The sequence below is a fragment of the Protobothrops mucrosquamatus genome, unplaced genomic scaffold (assembly GCF_001527695.2).
Source record: "Protobothrops mucrosquamatus isolate PMUCROS unplaced genomic scaffold, P.Mucros_1.0 scaffold20, whole genome shotgun sequence".
Lineage (NCBI taxonomy): Eukaryota > Metazoa > Chordata > Lepidosauria > Squamata > Viperidae > Protobothrops > Protobothrops mucrosquamatus.
In genome coordinates this window covers 736,305-753,181 of record NW_015386405.1, presented here as the reverse complement: position 1 = coordinate 753,181, position 16,877 = coordinate 736,305, and the positions used below count along the sequence as shown (strand labels likewise).

Sequence of the window (16,877 nt, the reverse complement as noted above, 5' to 3'; positions counted from 1 at the left end):
TTAGTTGAAAAAGCAATGAATTAGAACACTGCTTCTTTAGAATATTATTACTATTCTATTATTATTTAAAATATTTAGAATATTTTAAATGCTTTAAAGGCACTTATTTGAAATAATGAGATAATTCCCTGGGTTTTTTTCCCCAAGTTTTTTTTCTTGTTCTTTTTCTGGGAGAGGGTAGAAATTTTAAATGTAATATGGAAATGTGTTGCTTTGCTCCCTTATTTTATTTTATCCTTTCTCCCCACATTGGAAGCAATAATTAATCCTTCCAAGCAGCCTATTTCCACTGTATTTCTGATTGAGATTAATTAAGGGATTATATCAGATGATTTGGTTTCATTCCATTTAAAACGAGCAAACAAAAGATTATCTTTTCCATTAAGCAGTTATGTATATGGCATAAATATGTATTTTAGTGCTCCTTTGGACAAAGTTCTAGCAGAATGAATATTTTATTACATGTATATCTGTGTTTTACAGCTGCACTCCAATTCCGACAAAGGTGATGGATCAGTCAAATACATTCTTACTGGCGAAGGGGCTGGGACTATCTTTATTATTGATGACACGACGGGAGACATCCATTCAACCAAAAGCCTAGATCGAGAAAAGAAGACACACTATGTGCTACATGCCCAAGCTATTGACAGATGGACAAACAAACCACTTGAGCCTGAATCTGAGTTTATTATCAAAGTACAAGATATCAATGACAATGCACCCAAATTTACAGATGGACCATATATCGTTACTGTGCCAGAGATGTCTGATATGGGTAAGAACAAGAATCAGAAATAGCATTGATATACTGTTGGTTTGACATTTGGTAGGGGGTTTGCTTTGTTTTCTTGAGATACTAGAGCATGTGCCTTAGATTATTTTAGCTGTTTGTGTCACCAATAAATTTGAAAAAAAAAATGAGTAACTCCCCTTCCTCTTCACTGACTTCACTAGATTGCTGCGTGGTTGTTGTTGTTTTTTCCCTAATAAGGCTGTAGTATATTATTACAGCTGCATAATAACATTTAAGTGGGTCATTTTCTTCAGATTTCATGAACTTGCTGGAAAATAACATGACTCCTCAATGTTTAATATTTTAATATTTTCCTTAGTCTCTGAAATTTGATCGAAAAGGAACATAGGTTGCAGGGCTAGAAAATCCTCTCTAACTTTAGAAAGAAGTTTCTGATTTGGGAAACTGATCAAGTCCTTATCAGTTATTAGCAATACTGATTGAAGCAACGCCTGAAGGTTTACAAGTTATCTTACTCTGAACTAGACTGATAATCTATCGTGGTACAAAACAACTTCATGTTTTCCATCTACTATGCTGAAAGCTAGAGGTTGGAAAAGGAAATCAGTATAGAGGCAGGGGGATCCATGGGAAGTTGACAACATAAAAAAGGCAGGTGTGTGATTAGGGGTGACACGATCACAGTGTTCCAATTTCTAAGGGGCTGCCACAAAGAAGAGGGGGTCAAGCTATTCTCCAGAGCACCTGAAGGCAGGACAAGAAGCAATGGATGGAAACTAATCAAGGAAAGAACCAACCTAGAACTAAGGAGAAAATTGCTGACAATTAGAAGAATTAATCAGTGGAACAATTTGCCTCCAGAAATTGTGGATACTCTAACATTGGAGGTTTTTAAGAAAAGATTAGACAGTCATATATCAGAAATAGTATAAGGTTTTCTGCTTGAGCAGAGGGTTGGACGAGAAGATCTCCAAGGTCCCTTCCAACTCTAATTCTGAATTACATCCTAGCATATGAAATCTTCTAAATGATGTAATTTGCTTTTGATAAGAAAATCAGTTTATTTTCTTATAAACATTAAGGATGACAAATTTGGATTGCAGATTATACATCCATCATATGAACTCAATTGATATTACCCAGTAACATGATAAAAGAGAGATGTTAATATGATACCACAATAGAATGTTTTTTCTTATATTATCAGTTTCTAGGTATGCTGAAGTAGCTAATAGTGGTAATCCAGTGAAATGGCATTAAATATTTGAATTACCTATCATCAGATTGGCTGTGGGGAACACAGGGAAGAAGCAAGTGTACAGTAAAATAATACAGATGCCAGCATGATATTTTTTTGTTTTTCCCCTAAAGTTTAAGATAACAAACATACATTTGTGTACACACACACATACAAATGCACACCTAGTTTACTAAAAGCCGATTGTGTCAGGATCATAGTGGCTGAATTGTCAGGCAAATAGAATTATAAGATCACAAGCACAAAACAGTATGACATAAATCATTAAGCAAAAATGTAATAACAATAGTAGTGCCCAAAACATGAGTAAAATCAAACGATAGCTAGCAGCAGTATATCTCTATTAGACTTTTCTGCCTAAGGTGTTTTATTTATACAGTATGAGCAATATGAGCACATTTTGGCTAATGATAGTAATAGTTACAGTGTAATATTCTAATTTGATAAACAGCTATAATGGCATATGAAAGATCCTTGCCACTAGATATTTTATCATAGGGTCTGAGTTGTTCAGGTTTACATTAGCACCTAAACCAGGGGTAGGCAGTATGGCTAGCTCAGGAATTCTGGGAGTTGAAGTCCACGAGTCATAAAAGAGCCAAGGTTGCCTACCCCTGACCTAAACTATACAAATTATGCTGCATTATCTTTTATGTCTTACTTTATATGCCTATAATGATTGCCAGTCCTTCTGTAGACACAATACAGTTAATCCTCATTTAGTAGCCACAATTGGGACTGGCAACTTGGTTATTAAATGAAGTGGTAACTAAGTGAAACTGTGACTATACTTACCAACTTATTTCAACTTTGCTTTGCTTTGCAGACCTGCGAAGGCTGTAAATGTGCAAAGTTACTTTTTCATCACTGTCACAATTGCAAACAGGCAGTAAATGAGGCAGTTGCTAAATGAGAACTCCCTGCATTAGCATCCTACATAGCATTCTTAATAGCATTCAGCAAACTCCCGATGACAGTAGCGAGTGTTAATTGGAAACCTGGGTAACAAATCAAGGATGAAGAGTTGCTAAGTACTGCTGTGTGTGTCCCATTTGTCACCCTTATAATTCATTTCTTTGGACTGAAAATGTGTCGTGTGTGATCCTGTATGACCCTGAAATAATTTTAATTTATAATGGAACTTGAAAGGAAAACCTTTTTCTTAGTGTTCTCCTTCTCTGTCTACACAAACTTTGATTCTCACAATTACTTCTGCCTTTTCAGCCACTCATTATCTAGTTAGTAAGGAGGCTGTTGAAGAGCTTTTCAATGTCATCCTCAAAATTAAGAGCCACTTTCTCCTGCTATCAGCAAAGGGTCGTGTGAACTTTTTTTCTCGCAGTCCTGCTTCAGAATCATCACCTTCTTATTTTCCTTCTTTCTCCCTGTTAAGAAATGATAACAACACTGGTTTTTTTTCTCCCCCTTTTGGTGAAGAGCTGTTGTAAAGGATTATCTGTTTACAAATTAGACATGAAAATAATGCACTACTTATTATATGGTAAATAGACTCAGAACATAATGTTCAATTATTGTCTTCTCTTCTAATTGTGACTGGGAAGAAGTTTCACGTTTTAACTTGAGCTCAATTCTTAGATGCTTCTGTAAAAGAATCTTGGTTTGCATGGAAAAGTCTCAGAATCAACCCCTGCTATTAACACTGGGGACCAGGAAATCTTCAGCACTAAAAACCTGGAAAAAACTTGCTGAAATCCTTGCTTGATTGATCAATTGATCGACTTCCATTGTTTTGCCACTCCTAGTAACCACAGTGATTTTTTTTTCATGACAATCTATCCTTAATGTGGCCTTTCAACTTTTCCAACAGTGCACTCATTGCGACTGTAAATATATCCAGCTACCTTGTTGCTGGTCATGCTCTTCTCTTTCACCTTTTCCAGCATCAGAGCAGTTTCTAGAGAGCTAGGTCTTCATATAAAATAGGATCATTTGATTCTGGTCACTTCCTTTTAATGAGCCATTTATTTCTTTTCTTGTCTGTCCACAGTATTCGCATGAGTCTTCTCCATCATCAAGGTTCAAAAGCGTCGATACTTCTTCTAACCTGATTCTTCAATTACAATGTTTCCTTCTATTGTACATCACAGGGAATATCATGGCTTGCACAGTTTTAATCTCTAAAGGGATAAAGACATCATAGCATTTAAAGATTTTTCTGAAGTTTTTGGTGCTTTCTGAATTTGATTGTTTCCTTGAAGATGTTTCATTACTGGACTAGGCAATATCTTCAGTACTAGAAATAACTGGAGTTTGATCTCTGTTTATAATCGGTAGCATGCCCTGTCAGTGTTGGTGGGGATGTTTTCTTCTTGGTAGTTCTATGATTAGGCTGTTTATTGCTTGATTATTTGTCTGGGTTGATAATTCCTTAATTAGGGTATTGTTTAGTCCTTGATTGTTTCTCTGGTGTTAATCCTGATATTAATTTCTGCATATCTGAGTAATGATTGCTGGTGAGGAGAAGTTCTGATCTTTTTCTTTCCTTTTTAGCTTTGTTATTGCCTCTTTTGGTGTGTAAGTGTTGTTTATATCTATGGGCCTCTTGATGGCTGACTTTTCTGAGTGCCAAGGTTACAGGAATCCCTTACGATGTTTGGATTTAGCTGGGTTTAGTATGCTTACAGTTTCCCAGTTGAAATTATGGTTAAGTCTATTTATGTGTGGTGAACTGAGGAGTTTTCATTATATCTTCTGATTTCTAATTGATATTTATAGATGTACTCTGTTAGTCTTCTGCCTGTATTCCTACACAGTATTTTGCCTTGCATAATGGCTAAAAAAGATTTAAAGATCTTTTCCAAGACCTTCATGGCTGCTCTGCCAAGTACTAGTCTGCAGCATAATCCACTTGTTGATGGTTGATCCTCAAAGACAAAAGCTATCAACTATTATGACATCTTCATTCATTAAAGCTGGTTGTTGTACCTTTTGTCATTAATTTGGTCTTTTTTATATTTTGGTCCCATTTTTTCCCCACTTTGCTCCTTAACATTTATTACTAGAGCTTCCATATCATTTGTATTTTCAGCTATCAGGATAGCGTCTTCAGCATGTTTCTCCCTCCAGTTTTAAAACCACCCTCCTTCCAATCCAGACTTCCTTAATACAAAATAAAAGGCATAGAGGAGCAGATCCCATTCATGTGTACTTTTCCTGGTCTGCACTGTAGGAAGTCTATGTTACATTACTAACCTCTGGCTTATGAATACCCTCTAGATATAAATGGACTGCTTGCAATACTCAAAATGGCAAACAGCCAAATGTCAAGAAAATCTGACTCAAAAAGGGGGAAGGCAGGAAGGTACCATCAATGAGAGCACTAGCGCTGCAGGCAGGGAGGCCCTGGCATCATCATCTTCTCTCTTGCACATGTGGCTGGCAAGGAGAGGCCCAGTGCTGCAAGTGGAGATCTCTCTCTCTCTCTCTCTCTCTTAAGCACATGACATCTCAGGCATATGTAGTATGGGTGCTGCAGACAAGGAGGCGTCACTAGCATCTTTCTCTCAGGCATACACAGCTGGCAAGGAATAACACTGGTGTTGCAGACAGGGAGGAACAAGACCACCTAGTCTTCCACCGCTGCATTTCCAAGCTTGCCTCCTTGGCCTCCTTGCTTACCCATACTCATACAATCCCTGCCCCCACTGGGGGTCTTTGCGTGTTCCAGACTATTTTCAGCAGTTCATAGTAAGTCAAAAATTTGATTAAATAACACGTTGCAGTTTAGATACAAACTGGATTTAAGGGTAGACTTAGGAACGGACCTAATTCTAGACCTAGGGACTTGCTGTAATCTGCATTTGATAGATAGATAGATAGATAGATAGATAGATAGGTAGGTAGGTAGGTAGGTAGGTAGGTAGGTAGGTAGATGAATAAAATAAATAAATAAGTAAATAAAATCTGCATTGATGCTTATTGAAGTCTCTACCATAGGAATGTCCCATACTCATTAATACACACACACACACACACACACACAGTAATTCAACAAAACATTTTTCATATGTAATAGACATCGCAAGCAATGTTTCAAAGGGACTGAATATTACCTTCAGTAGGTTGGAATTGTAAAATGAGTGAGGAGACCATCATGCCAGGTAGGCTTGTTCTTCTATTGCTCTGTTTTGGTTTTATTATAATTAAGGTTTTTTTTAATGCGATGTTACAAAGAGCAATATAACTTTAAAATGTTTATGGATTTTTGAATTGATATACCTAAAACAATGAACAATGATTATATGAAAAAGTAGGGAATTCTGAGCATGGTGACGGCAAAAAACATCACCCTTCAGTTTTGAAAAGACCATGTAACCATACGTTTATAATCTTGGATCAGCAAGTTGAGTTTGCTTTCTCTTTTTGAGCTGGCTAGCTATCAACATAATGTAAAAACTGATCAATGTTATTTCATGCATTCAGAGTTTAATGATCTATTCAAAAACTACTCTAAATGATTTCTTATATGCAACACAATTCACGTAGTTCCTTTTTTCTGCATTTTTCTCTCCACTTATCTTTTTTCTTTGTTATTTGCAAGGATACAAAAAGTACTTTTCTTCTTTTAAAAATAATGGTTTTAATAAATGTTTTTGAATCAAGTGCATTTTCAAAGTACAAAAACAGTGGATAAAATTAAGTGCCAGTCTGTAGATTAATTCAGGAAGAGACATCAGTCAAGTTGAGCACTTTACTTGGAATTTGAAGAGATAAAAAAAAACTTCAAAATTCCCTGGCAATGGGTGGCTGTGGAATGAAAATATGAGGCTGAATATAAATTCTTAGGATTTAGGGGCATTCTGAAATGAGATAGGAAAGTACCACTTTGCTGACTTTCCATAGCAATTGACTAAACTCCAGCCTATCAGCTAAATTATTTCTACTCACGGTACTAGAATACTTAGAATCCCAGACCCTAGGAAATTAGAATCAGCTTCTCTTAAGAGCTGGACTCCTATTATGAAGAATGATATTTGTGCTATTTGGTCTCTGTAAAAAAAAGAGGTATAGTAAGCAGAAATTTTGGGATACAAGGAGCTAAAAGGAATAATTATTCTAACTTGTTTCACTGAGTTGTCTTCAGGATTAGATCAAAACATTTTCTATCCAAAAATGAACAGCCCCAGTCAAGTTGTGTACTTTTGAAGGCTTGCTTACAAGCCAGAAAATTTAAGCAATTCATTTCCCCAGAAATAAAGCTACCATTAATAATATAATAACAAACTATTTTCTGCTTCTTTATGAAACTCAGAATTAGGTATCTGAGTTACTTTTCTTATCCTGTAGATCTGCTGTTCTCTCTACACCAGGGGTAGGCAACCTTGGCTCTTTTATGACTCGTGGACTTCAACTCCCAGAATTCCTGAGCCAGCCAAGCTGGCTCAGGAATTCTGGGAGTTGAAGTCCACGAGTCATAAAAGAGCCAAGGTTGCCTACCCCTGCTCTACACAGACATATATGAGAGAGAGAGAGAGAGAGAGAGAGAGAGAGATTGCACATCGATCCACCCATAACTATGAGTGGCTTATATTTTTATTTATCATCTAACAATCTTATCACCCTACATCCCTATCTCCCTCCCTACCAATATAAACAAAATGTTTTTCATTTGTTTGCAAAAACCAAGAGAGATTTGAGGACACCATGTAGCTCTGAGGAAAGGGAATTCCAGAGGTTGGAAGGCATTGCTGGGAAACCTTGTTATCTGGTTCACTCTCCATAAACCTCAGGAAAAAAAAAAAGGTTAGCCTCAACAGGACCTTTCTAGACATTCAGATGGAATCAGCAGATTCTATCTGTGAAGACATTGCCTGATATATCTCTGCAACATATAGGGATTTAAAGGTAATACCCAGCATTTTGATATTTCCATCAATAACCTAGTCATAACATTCTGCACCAGCAATAGCTTCTGGGTCTCTAAAGGCAGCCCCATGTACAGGGTATTTTGGTTCTCTGGTTGAGTACTGAATTACTGACACCAGGGCATTCAGTCATAAGTAGTGTTACAAATGAAGCTGGATGAAGGCCAATTGTCACAATTTTTACCTGCTGTTTTAATGGGATCCAGGAATTTAGGAGAATCATTGCCCCCAGGTTATGAGCCATCAGGTTCAATGGAAATGGGATTCCCACTGAGAATAACTACTAGGATTGATGTTATTGGGTTACTTAGTTTCATTTAATTATGCTGTAAATTAATACATCATATTGTCTCAGTACAGTGACATTTGTAACAGTCTAGCTGTTTATTAATAATCAGAATTCCAACTTGATAGGATCTCATTTGATTTAATCCAGACCCTTAAAGCTTCCAGACACTGGTTCAAGATTTTAACAAATTTATGGTGCTTACGTAAAATTTTGGTTTATAGTTGCTGGACAAAACTACAGAAAAAGCAGTTCCATTGCCATATAAGATCCCTGAGGAAACATATTATAGTGTGATTTCCAATCCTCAGGCACCTCTCTTCCCTTTTCTGAATTGATATATATTCCAGAAACATGTAACATAACCTCTGTTAGCTCCTCTTCATGAACCAGAGGAAGGAGGAATAGGATGAGACACATCACAATACTGTGTTTTATAGCTCCTTCCAGTTATTTCCTGACAGTAATTCTGGTAATTATCAGTAATTCCTGAACAGTAGATGTAGCAGAGAGCTTAGCCCCGAAGGAATTTTAAAGAGTCATTGTGGGTCATTATTTCTCTTCAAATCCAGGCATCTTCTCAGCAATCAGTTACTAACCACATAATAGCTCTTGTTAGTAATAAAAAAGAAAAGATAAGAAGTCTTTGTAGGACATCTTTCCAAATCACCTCAACTATTCATTACACATTTTGCTTTAGGGGTTAAGGATTTCATTTCACTTGATGTATCTCCTGTATAACTTTCAAATCTCCTGTCCACCCTTAAGCACTTAACCTCTCTCTTTTCAGAAATTAAGTGTGGAATATATAATATGCAAGCTGAAATTTCTAAAAGCACATAAGGGAATAATTTGGAAAGTTAACTGTACATTGAATAAATTAAGCTTCTATGTGCAGCAAGAGAAAAGGGCTGTTTTTTATTATTATTTTTTAAAGCTCAAATCTATCAAAATTAGATGCATGAAATACTTCTGATAAATTTCAGAGGCACTTCCTCTTTCCACTTACTTTCCTATTGCTAATTCTCTGTGGTGCAAAACATTCCTTGAAAGACTGAGAAACGTTCCGGTGAGCCTACCATCATTGTGTCAGATGAATTTTTCTGTACCGAACTGCAAAAAAATACAATATGATATACGTAGTCTTCGACTTAAAAGTTCTCATTCAATTTGTAGTTACAACAGCACTGAAAATAGTGGTTTATAACCGATTCTCACATATATCACCATTGCAGCATCCCCATGGTCACGTGATCAAAATTCAGCCATTTGGCATCCAACAATTATTTTTGATGGTTGCAACATCCCAGGACCATCTGATCATCATTTGTGACCTTCCCATCTGGTTTCCGATGAGCAAAGTCAATGGGGGAAGCCAGATTTGCTTAACAACTATATTATTTGTTTAACAATTGCCGTAAAAAAAAGTCATAAAATAAGACCACTTAATATCCACATTGCTTACCAATAGAAATTCTGCTCCAAGTTGTGGTTGTAAGTCAAGGACTATCTTCATTACTTCAGCACAGAACTAGTTTCAAACTAAAAGGTTTCAACTTTTTGGCAGCCCCCATCACTTTCTAGCTGTCTATAAGGAGCAGGAACTCAATCACATGTGGAATCTTGTGCTTGTGCTGTCCCAGCACACACCACAGTGGGCTAAAAGTCTTTATTGAGCTGTCCATGCCCAGTTATTCAGTCTCTAGCCAAAACCCACACCTTCTTCTGGTTCCACCAGAGGCTCTGGCAAGCCAACAAAGAGAATGGGTTAAATTACAAAACTTTGTCAGCAGTTACATCGGCCACCCACAGCATGCAAATCCAAGGCTAGAAGTAATTTACAAGGCGAGGCACAAAGTCAAGGAATCCATCCAAGGTCCGAAGGCAAGAAACATGGGAAGCAGGAACACAAAGCAAGGCAACCAGACATGTTGTTCCAGGAACATCCTTCTCTTTGGGCAGACTTAATTAGTTAATGCTGGTACAGCCCCTCATGATGGGTGAAGCTGCTGCCTCATGAGTAACCTGGCTGACCAGTCCAGGCTACGGTAATGTGGGTAGAAATCGGGGCTCTCAGAGGGGCGATGGCACTTAGGGCTAACATACCATTCTTGACGCCCAGAGCTGTCACATCAACGATGATGGGCTGGACTCGATGACCGCCAGTGTTATGTGGATTATCAACAATTCTGCTACCTCTCAGCCCTGCGTGCCCTTGGATGGGGAGGAGGGATTGACTCCACCTCCTCATCCTTGCTGACAGCTGCTCTCACTCTGCCTTGAGCATCCTGGCAGTTGTAATTCCTCTGTTCGAGTTCAGCCAGCTGCAGTTGCTCCATTGAGCTGGAGCTCTCTGCTCTCTGGTCAGTGACTCCAACAACCCCCAGGTTCATTGCCCTGTCTTCCCAAAAGGTGCCAGGGACTGGCTCCTCCTCCTCCTCTGAACTAGCATCTAGAGCAGGGGTCTTCAAACTTGGCCCTTTTATAACTTGTGGATTTCAACTCCCAGAATTCCTCAGCCAGTGTGCCTGGCTGAGGAATTCTAGGAGTTGAAGTCCACAAGTCACAAAAGGACCAAGTTTGAAGACCCCTGATCTAGAGAGATCAATGCTGCATCCATTACACTGCATCACAATTACAAGCTGGATGTTTAATAAGCCCGTTTCATATTGTTTAACAAGCAGCATGCCTCTAGTTTGGGAATGTCTGCCTGCTTACCTTATTACAGTGTTTAAATATTTTTTCTCCATAATAACATTTTTTTACCCCCCTCTACCTGCTATTTCAGAGTTTGTTGCCATCTAAATTATTTCCTTAATTTGGATTTGGAACAAGCAAACAAATAAAGTAATATGCACACATACACACACATGTAACTGTGATTTTGTGGGTTTATTAATATTTCCCTGCAACTCCCTTCACCAAAAACCCAGAACTGTCAGCCACAAGTCTAGCCACAAGCAGACCAATGGCCAATGAGTCCACAAGGCACTTGGAAGTTTCCCAACCAAAATAAACCCACCAAGCAAAATTAAATCCACAATACAAGAGGGTTCACAAGATAAGAAAAGTCCAGAGTTCACAAAGCACAATCCAAGTCATAGTGTTAATCCAAAGTGAGACAAGAATAACAACAACCAGAAAACACACAGCTAGGAAATGAACACATTGTTCCCAGCATCACTTCCATCTGTCTGCTGTGCTAAATAGCCAGCTTCTGGTGCAGCCCATCAAGAAGGACAAGGCTTTTGCCTCATAGGTAATCTGGCTGACCTTCTCTGCTCCTGCCTTTTCTCTGCCCTACATGTTCTTGGATCAGGTGCAGAAGGCAGTTCTTCTTCCTCATCACTAACCAGCTGCAGCTGCATATTTCCCCCACTTGAAGCCTCATGGCTGCCTGCTGCAGCTGTGCTTCAGCCAAATCTCTCTCAGATGGCTGTTTGGAGCTATTGACCAACTCCCCTCCAGACATGCTGAGAACTGGTTCATTTTCCTTTGATCTAACATCTGAAGAGATATTTGGGGAAGCATCCGGGGGAATCATTACAAGTAGTTTCTAATATGTCATGTTATTGAGCATGGCTTACTTTTAAAGCTTTATAATTTATAATCTATTGTAGTTTTTAAAGTTTTAATATATAATAAGTCAACATTGGCCTTTTCTTGTACTGGAATTGCAAACACAAAAGATGAAGTTTCAAAATGTAGAGCAAGCATGGGAATATCAGTGGAAAAAACCATACCTAGGATACACATAATCATTGTAATCATCCAGTTTCTGAACTTTTGTGCTTTCGTATTCTTTAAAATAGAAGGAATATCCAGAGTGGAGTGATGTTGTTGAGATCCACATTCTAGTCCACAGAAACTCACTGGATGATTTTAGTTCTCTTCTGTCCCTCACTCCAATCCATTTGTTTATTTAGCATATGGCATATCATACATGGGCTAGCAATATATATTAGCATTAAACCTAAATTAATAAAATACAATAAAATACAAATGTTAAAAAGATCTGTGTTCAAATACCAATGTCTAAGCCATCTAACCATTGAAGTGCAGCATTGTTTATATTTTTTAAAAAATCAGATACTGTACCGGTATATGCCCTCAGCTTACAGCTGATCACAATTGTGATCTACATTTTGACATGGGACCTCACAGTCACACCGAGGGGAGGATACTATGCCCCATTTATACAGTGTGTAGTGCTGACAGATGCTGTATGAGATGCAAATCCTATTCAGGATTGTCCATTGCTGATGTGGTAGTTCAAAGCCTGGCACTTTTTTTGTGCAGTCAGTTTATATGTCTTCCTATTTCTGGGCATTCAGCAACCCATTTGACTTTCCATTGGGAATCGATGTTAAAGTTGTTGGGCAGATGTTGAGCAAGTGCCAGTGGGGGCTTCCTGGATTTGAGTCTTTTGGCTAATAAATGAGGAAGGTCTGCATACACTGGTAGGAGTGAGTTCAAATCACTCCAACCCAACTCATAGATTTATTGTTGTGATAAAATGAAGAGAGATCTGGATATAATCTGCCATAAACTCCAGGAAAAAGGTTAATTATAAATCTAACAAATAATGATAATAAGGTCAGTGGCTTAGTGAAAGATTATATTTACAGTAAGTTATCTTATTGACTGGAAGTATCAGAATGTACATCACTTAAAAAATCTGAATCATGTTTCTTTGACTATAACAGGTACCTCAGTTCTTCAGGTGACAGCCACAGATGCAGATGATCCCACCTATGGAAATAGTGCCCGAGTTGTTTATAGTATTCTTCAGGGACAGCCATATTTCTCTGTTGATCCTAAAACAGGTAAGTTGTATTTTTTTTCCATTATGCCTTCATTGGCTACATGAACACTATTATATTAGGGTGCGTGATAATGATGACTGCATCATCATTATCATCTCTGTTTTTAACATACTGCCATATTTACCCCACAAAATATTACATATGCATACTGCACAGACACTTTGGGCAACTTTAGGAATTCCTCCTTTTTATGTCCAAAGCTTTTCCTTGCTATATAGGAGTAAAAAAAAAAAGGAAAATCTGACCAAAGTATTCACCTGTAGGTTTTTATAACTCATTTAGAGGATGACAATATTCATTTGAAAGGTAGACTGTTTTCTAATTTGCTTTTGAAATTAGGCTGTTGGATTCAGTAAAAAAATACTTTAGCAAGAACAAATTATTAAATATTCAATCCAGGGCCATTTTCCTCTCTCTTTTTTTTTTTTTTTTAATAAAAGCAGGTAATAGAAGAGCTTTTAAATGGTATCAGTGATAAACTGCAGCTATTGTATGCATTTGGGATATCGGTGTGACTGGATGCACAAACACAAAGGTGTGTAGTTATTATTTCTAATGGATGCTAAAATAAAAGGTGACTGTATAAGCAAGATGCTGTTCTGACTCAAACATATATTTCATTTTTTGGCTATAAAACAATCCCTTGACTGAAACATTGTGCTTTTGTGACACTGATTTCAAAACTTGTGCCTTGTCAGATTTAGGAGTTCTGATTAATTACAGACATTTTATGCTGTTAAAAACATGGCATTTCTCTTTCATTCTAAAATATGAAAGTATAATATCAACACAACCCTAGGATTATAGTTGGATTAGTCATTAGAATGTTGCCATTTCAAAATTAAGCAAATATAACTTAGTTTTGACAAATGAGTACTTTTAGAATGATATGTGGCTGATGTATATAAGCGAGACTTATAATTCTGTATAACATATTTGTTCAATGGTTGATACAATATTTTATTAATTGGTTTTTCCATGGGTTTTCTTAATGTATATGTCACTTAGCAAACAACATGACCTTTGTATTATTTGTATTTTCTTAATTCTTTCAACTCTTCTTCCATTTTTACCAATGTATGTTGAAGACATATGTATATAAATGAGAGACATGAATTAAAATAACTTGAAATTATAAATCATGCATAACCTTATACAATAGCCCTTTGTTCAACAATTGAAATTATGCAATACATAAATAATACATATTACAAAAGTCATGGAGAAATTGAGATGGAAGAAAATTTGGACATATTCTATTATTAAATGGTATGAATATCTCAGCCACATTGGAAGAAAATCCTCCCCCCCCAAAAAAAAACCCCACATACTTTTATCGGTAGTCAAAAGAGCCACACTGGCACAGCTCTATACTGATTCAAATTATGGTGGAACTCTTTTAAAAGAACATTTTTCTAATTTTAGTGAATTAATTTAATAAAACTGAATAATTTGGTATTTGGTATACGTAAGAAAAATAATTAGAAATTAGGAGGCTTTGCGAATCCTTTGTTAATAGTATTATTGACTCTTATGATCCTCTTCATCCCTTCTCCATTAGATTGGAGTTACTCTAATGAGATGTGCAGCCATATAAATTGTTCAAATAAATAAATATGGTAGAATAATATATCCAATGCCGCATGCTGCCTATCCAGGGCCTCTTACCCAAGCACCAATTTTCCCCCTTAGTGTCTAAAGTTAAGAAGTCTATTTCAAATTGGGAGAAAGGATTGCCTTGTGAATGGCAGAATGGCCTGGTCAAGAAAAAAAAAATCACATCTGAGTTTATTTATTTATATTTATTTATTTATTTATATTTAAATTTATATGCCGCCCTTCTCCCCATGGGACTCAGGGCGGCTCACAGCATATTAAAACATTGTACAAAAAGAAATTTTCCCCTGCTAAAAACCAATTAAAATCCAAATATTAGTAGCTGTGGCTCTTTAAAATTGTTTAAAAATTGTCCCTATTTAAAACTCACCTTAGGTCAGGCCCGCTTGTTAACTAAAAGGAAGGTCTTAATTCAGTCTTTTCTGTTGATCAGGGGCCAAGTCCCAACAATTTGTATGTAAACAAGAGCACAAAAACAAAAAGATATTACCAATCCAAACATACAGTTTATAGCTAATTTAATTCTGTCCTTGAAGTACTCTTTTCTTCTTTGTCCGTATTACCTCTATTCTCTTCTCCTTATTTTCTCATTGGGTTTGCTTCCTTGAGGGTAGGACCTTCAACTCTTGTTGAACTATTGTGAAACACTTAGAAAACTAAGAGTTTGGAAAATGTTTCTGAAAAACCTATCCATCTTCTAGCCTTGCACATTAAGATGATAAAGTTTTAAAAACAAACAAACAATCCATTATTTAACCCTGCACATTAAAACAGGTTTTATCTTAAAAAAACAAGGATGCAAACTTTGATTCATTTCCACGGTAGCCAACATGGTTTATATTGAAAGATCATATAAGCTGCAGACCCCCAATTTAAAGTTTTAATTATTTATACATGTATGTAGCCAAAATAGGTAGCTTTCTTAAGAAACCATGCAGCATTTTTTCTCTATCCATCACCTGAGACCCAGCATGGTACATTGATTAAGGTGTCAGAAGATCTAATCCTCCCTTGGATATGAAAACTCGCTGGGTAATTTTTGGCTCTAGATTGGGTACTTGAAAAGACATAAACATTTATCTACTAACCTGCACTACATCAGTAAGACAATATTATAGATTATAAACTATAACATTCAATGAAGAGAAATTTACCGATCGATGGTCTAACCTTTCACATTTTAAATATTTTTAAAAGTGATGGGTTTGGGTTTTTCTAATGATTTTTTTTAAAGGTCACATGTTGTATTAATACAGTAATTGCCCAACAGATCCCTTTCAGTAGAATTTATAAGTATATATTTTTAAAAGCACAGCATACTGAGAATAAAATTGAACTATGGCAGAAGGTTTTCTTTTTTTTTTTCTAGGAATGAGCCCATGATATTTAAGGTGCAATGAAATACTTGCTAGATTTTGCTTGTGGTCAATACCCATTTTATCTTGAATTATTTTTGGAATGAAAACACCCAATCCACTTCTTGAGAAATTTCATGTAAATTTCATGTAAATCATTCAAGCAAGCTGCACTGAAAATAATGAATCATATAGAAATGCAGGGAATAGGTTTCACTGCAACCAAATTGTCCTTTGTATTATTTAATCTATGGCTGTAATTCTGGGTATTCTTGGTGCAGCTATTGAATAAAGATCATAATTCTGGGTGGTTGGAGTGTATCTTATTAAACAAATGAGTGAAATTACCATCCAATATCTCATTCAAAGTATTCCTCACTAAAACTTGGGAGAAGTGTTCTATTAACACAAAACAAAGAAGGAGAGGAGGGGAAAAAAAGAATGTGATTTGAAAATGTAATGTTCAATTAAACTTTAGCCTTTTGATGATAGCCTCCACTGAGTAATCTAAAATATATTATTATCCATGATTGATTTCTACTTTGTAGTGTTAAGAGGAGGTCATATTAAAGAATCAAAGTTCATCCTCTCAGTTATACTTTTTATAGTGCAGACATATGTTCCTAAGTGAGCATTTGGCTTCAATTAAGTTAAAATTTATTGATAATTCTGTCAGTGATTATTTCAGTTTCTCTATAAATATCATGTCCTTGAGTGGGAATTTCTCCCCCTCTCTCTGTAATATGTATATATACATATATGTATGTATGTATACATATATATGTGAGAGAGGGAGGAGGGAGAGTGAGGGGAAGGGAAGGGGTGGGGGGGAGAGAGAGAGTGAGTGGGGGGAGGATGGAGGACTGGAGACAGCCCCCATGGGGGAGAATGAA

The 16,877-nt window shown here is 36.7% G+C and overlaps 1 protein-coding gene across 1 annotated transcript; it reads left to right on the top strand.

Annotated features, from left to right (window-relative positions):
- Positions 1 to 406: 406 nt before the first annotated feature.
- Positions 407 to 16,012, top strand: LOC107282941 (cadherin-18). Its single transcript, XM_015810779.1, has 3 exons — positions 407 to 778; positions 12,893 to 13,012; positions 15,999 to 16,012. Exons 1-3 carry the CDS (start codon positions 463 to 465, stop codon positions 16,010 to 16,012), a joined length of 450 nt encoding a protein of 149 aa, XP_015666265.1. The 5' UTR covers positions 407 to 462.
- Positions 16,013 to 16,877: the final 865 nt, after the last annotated feature.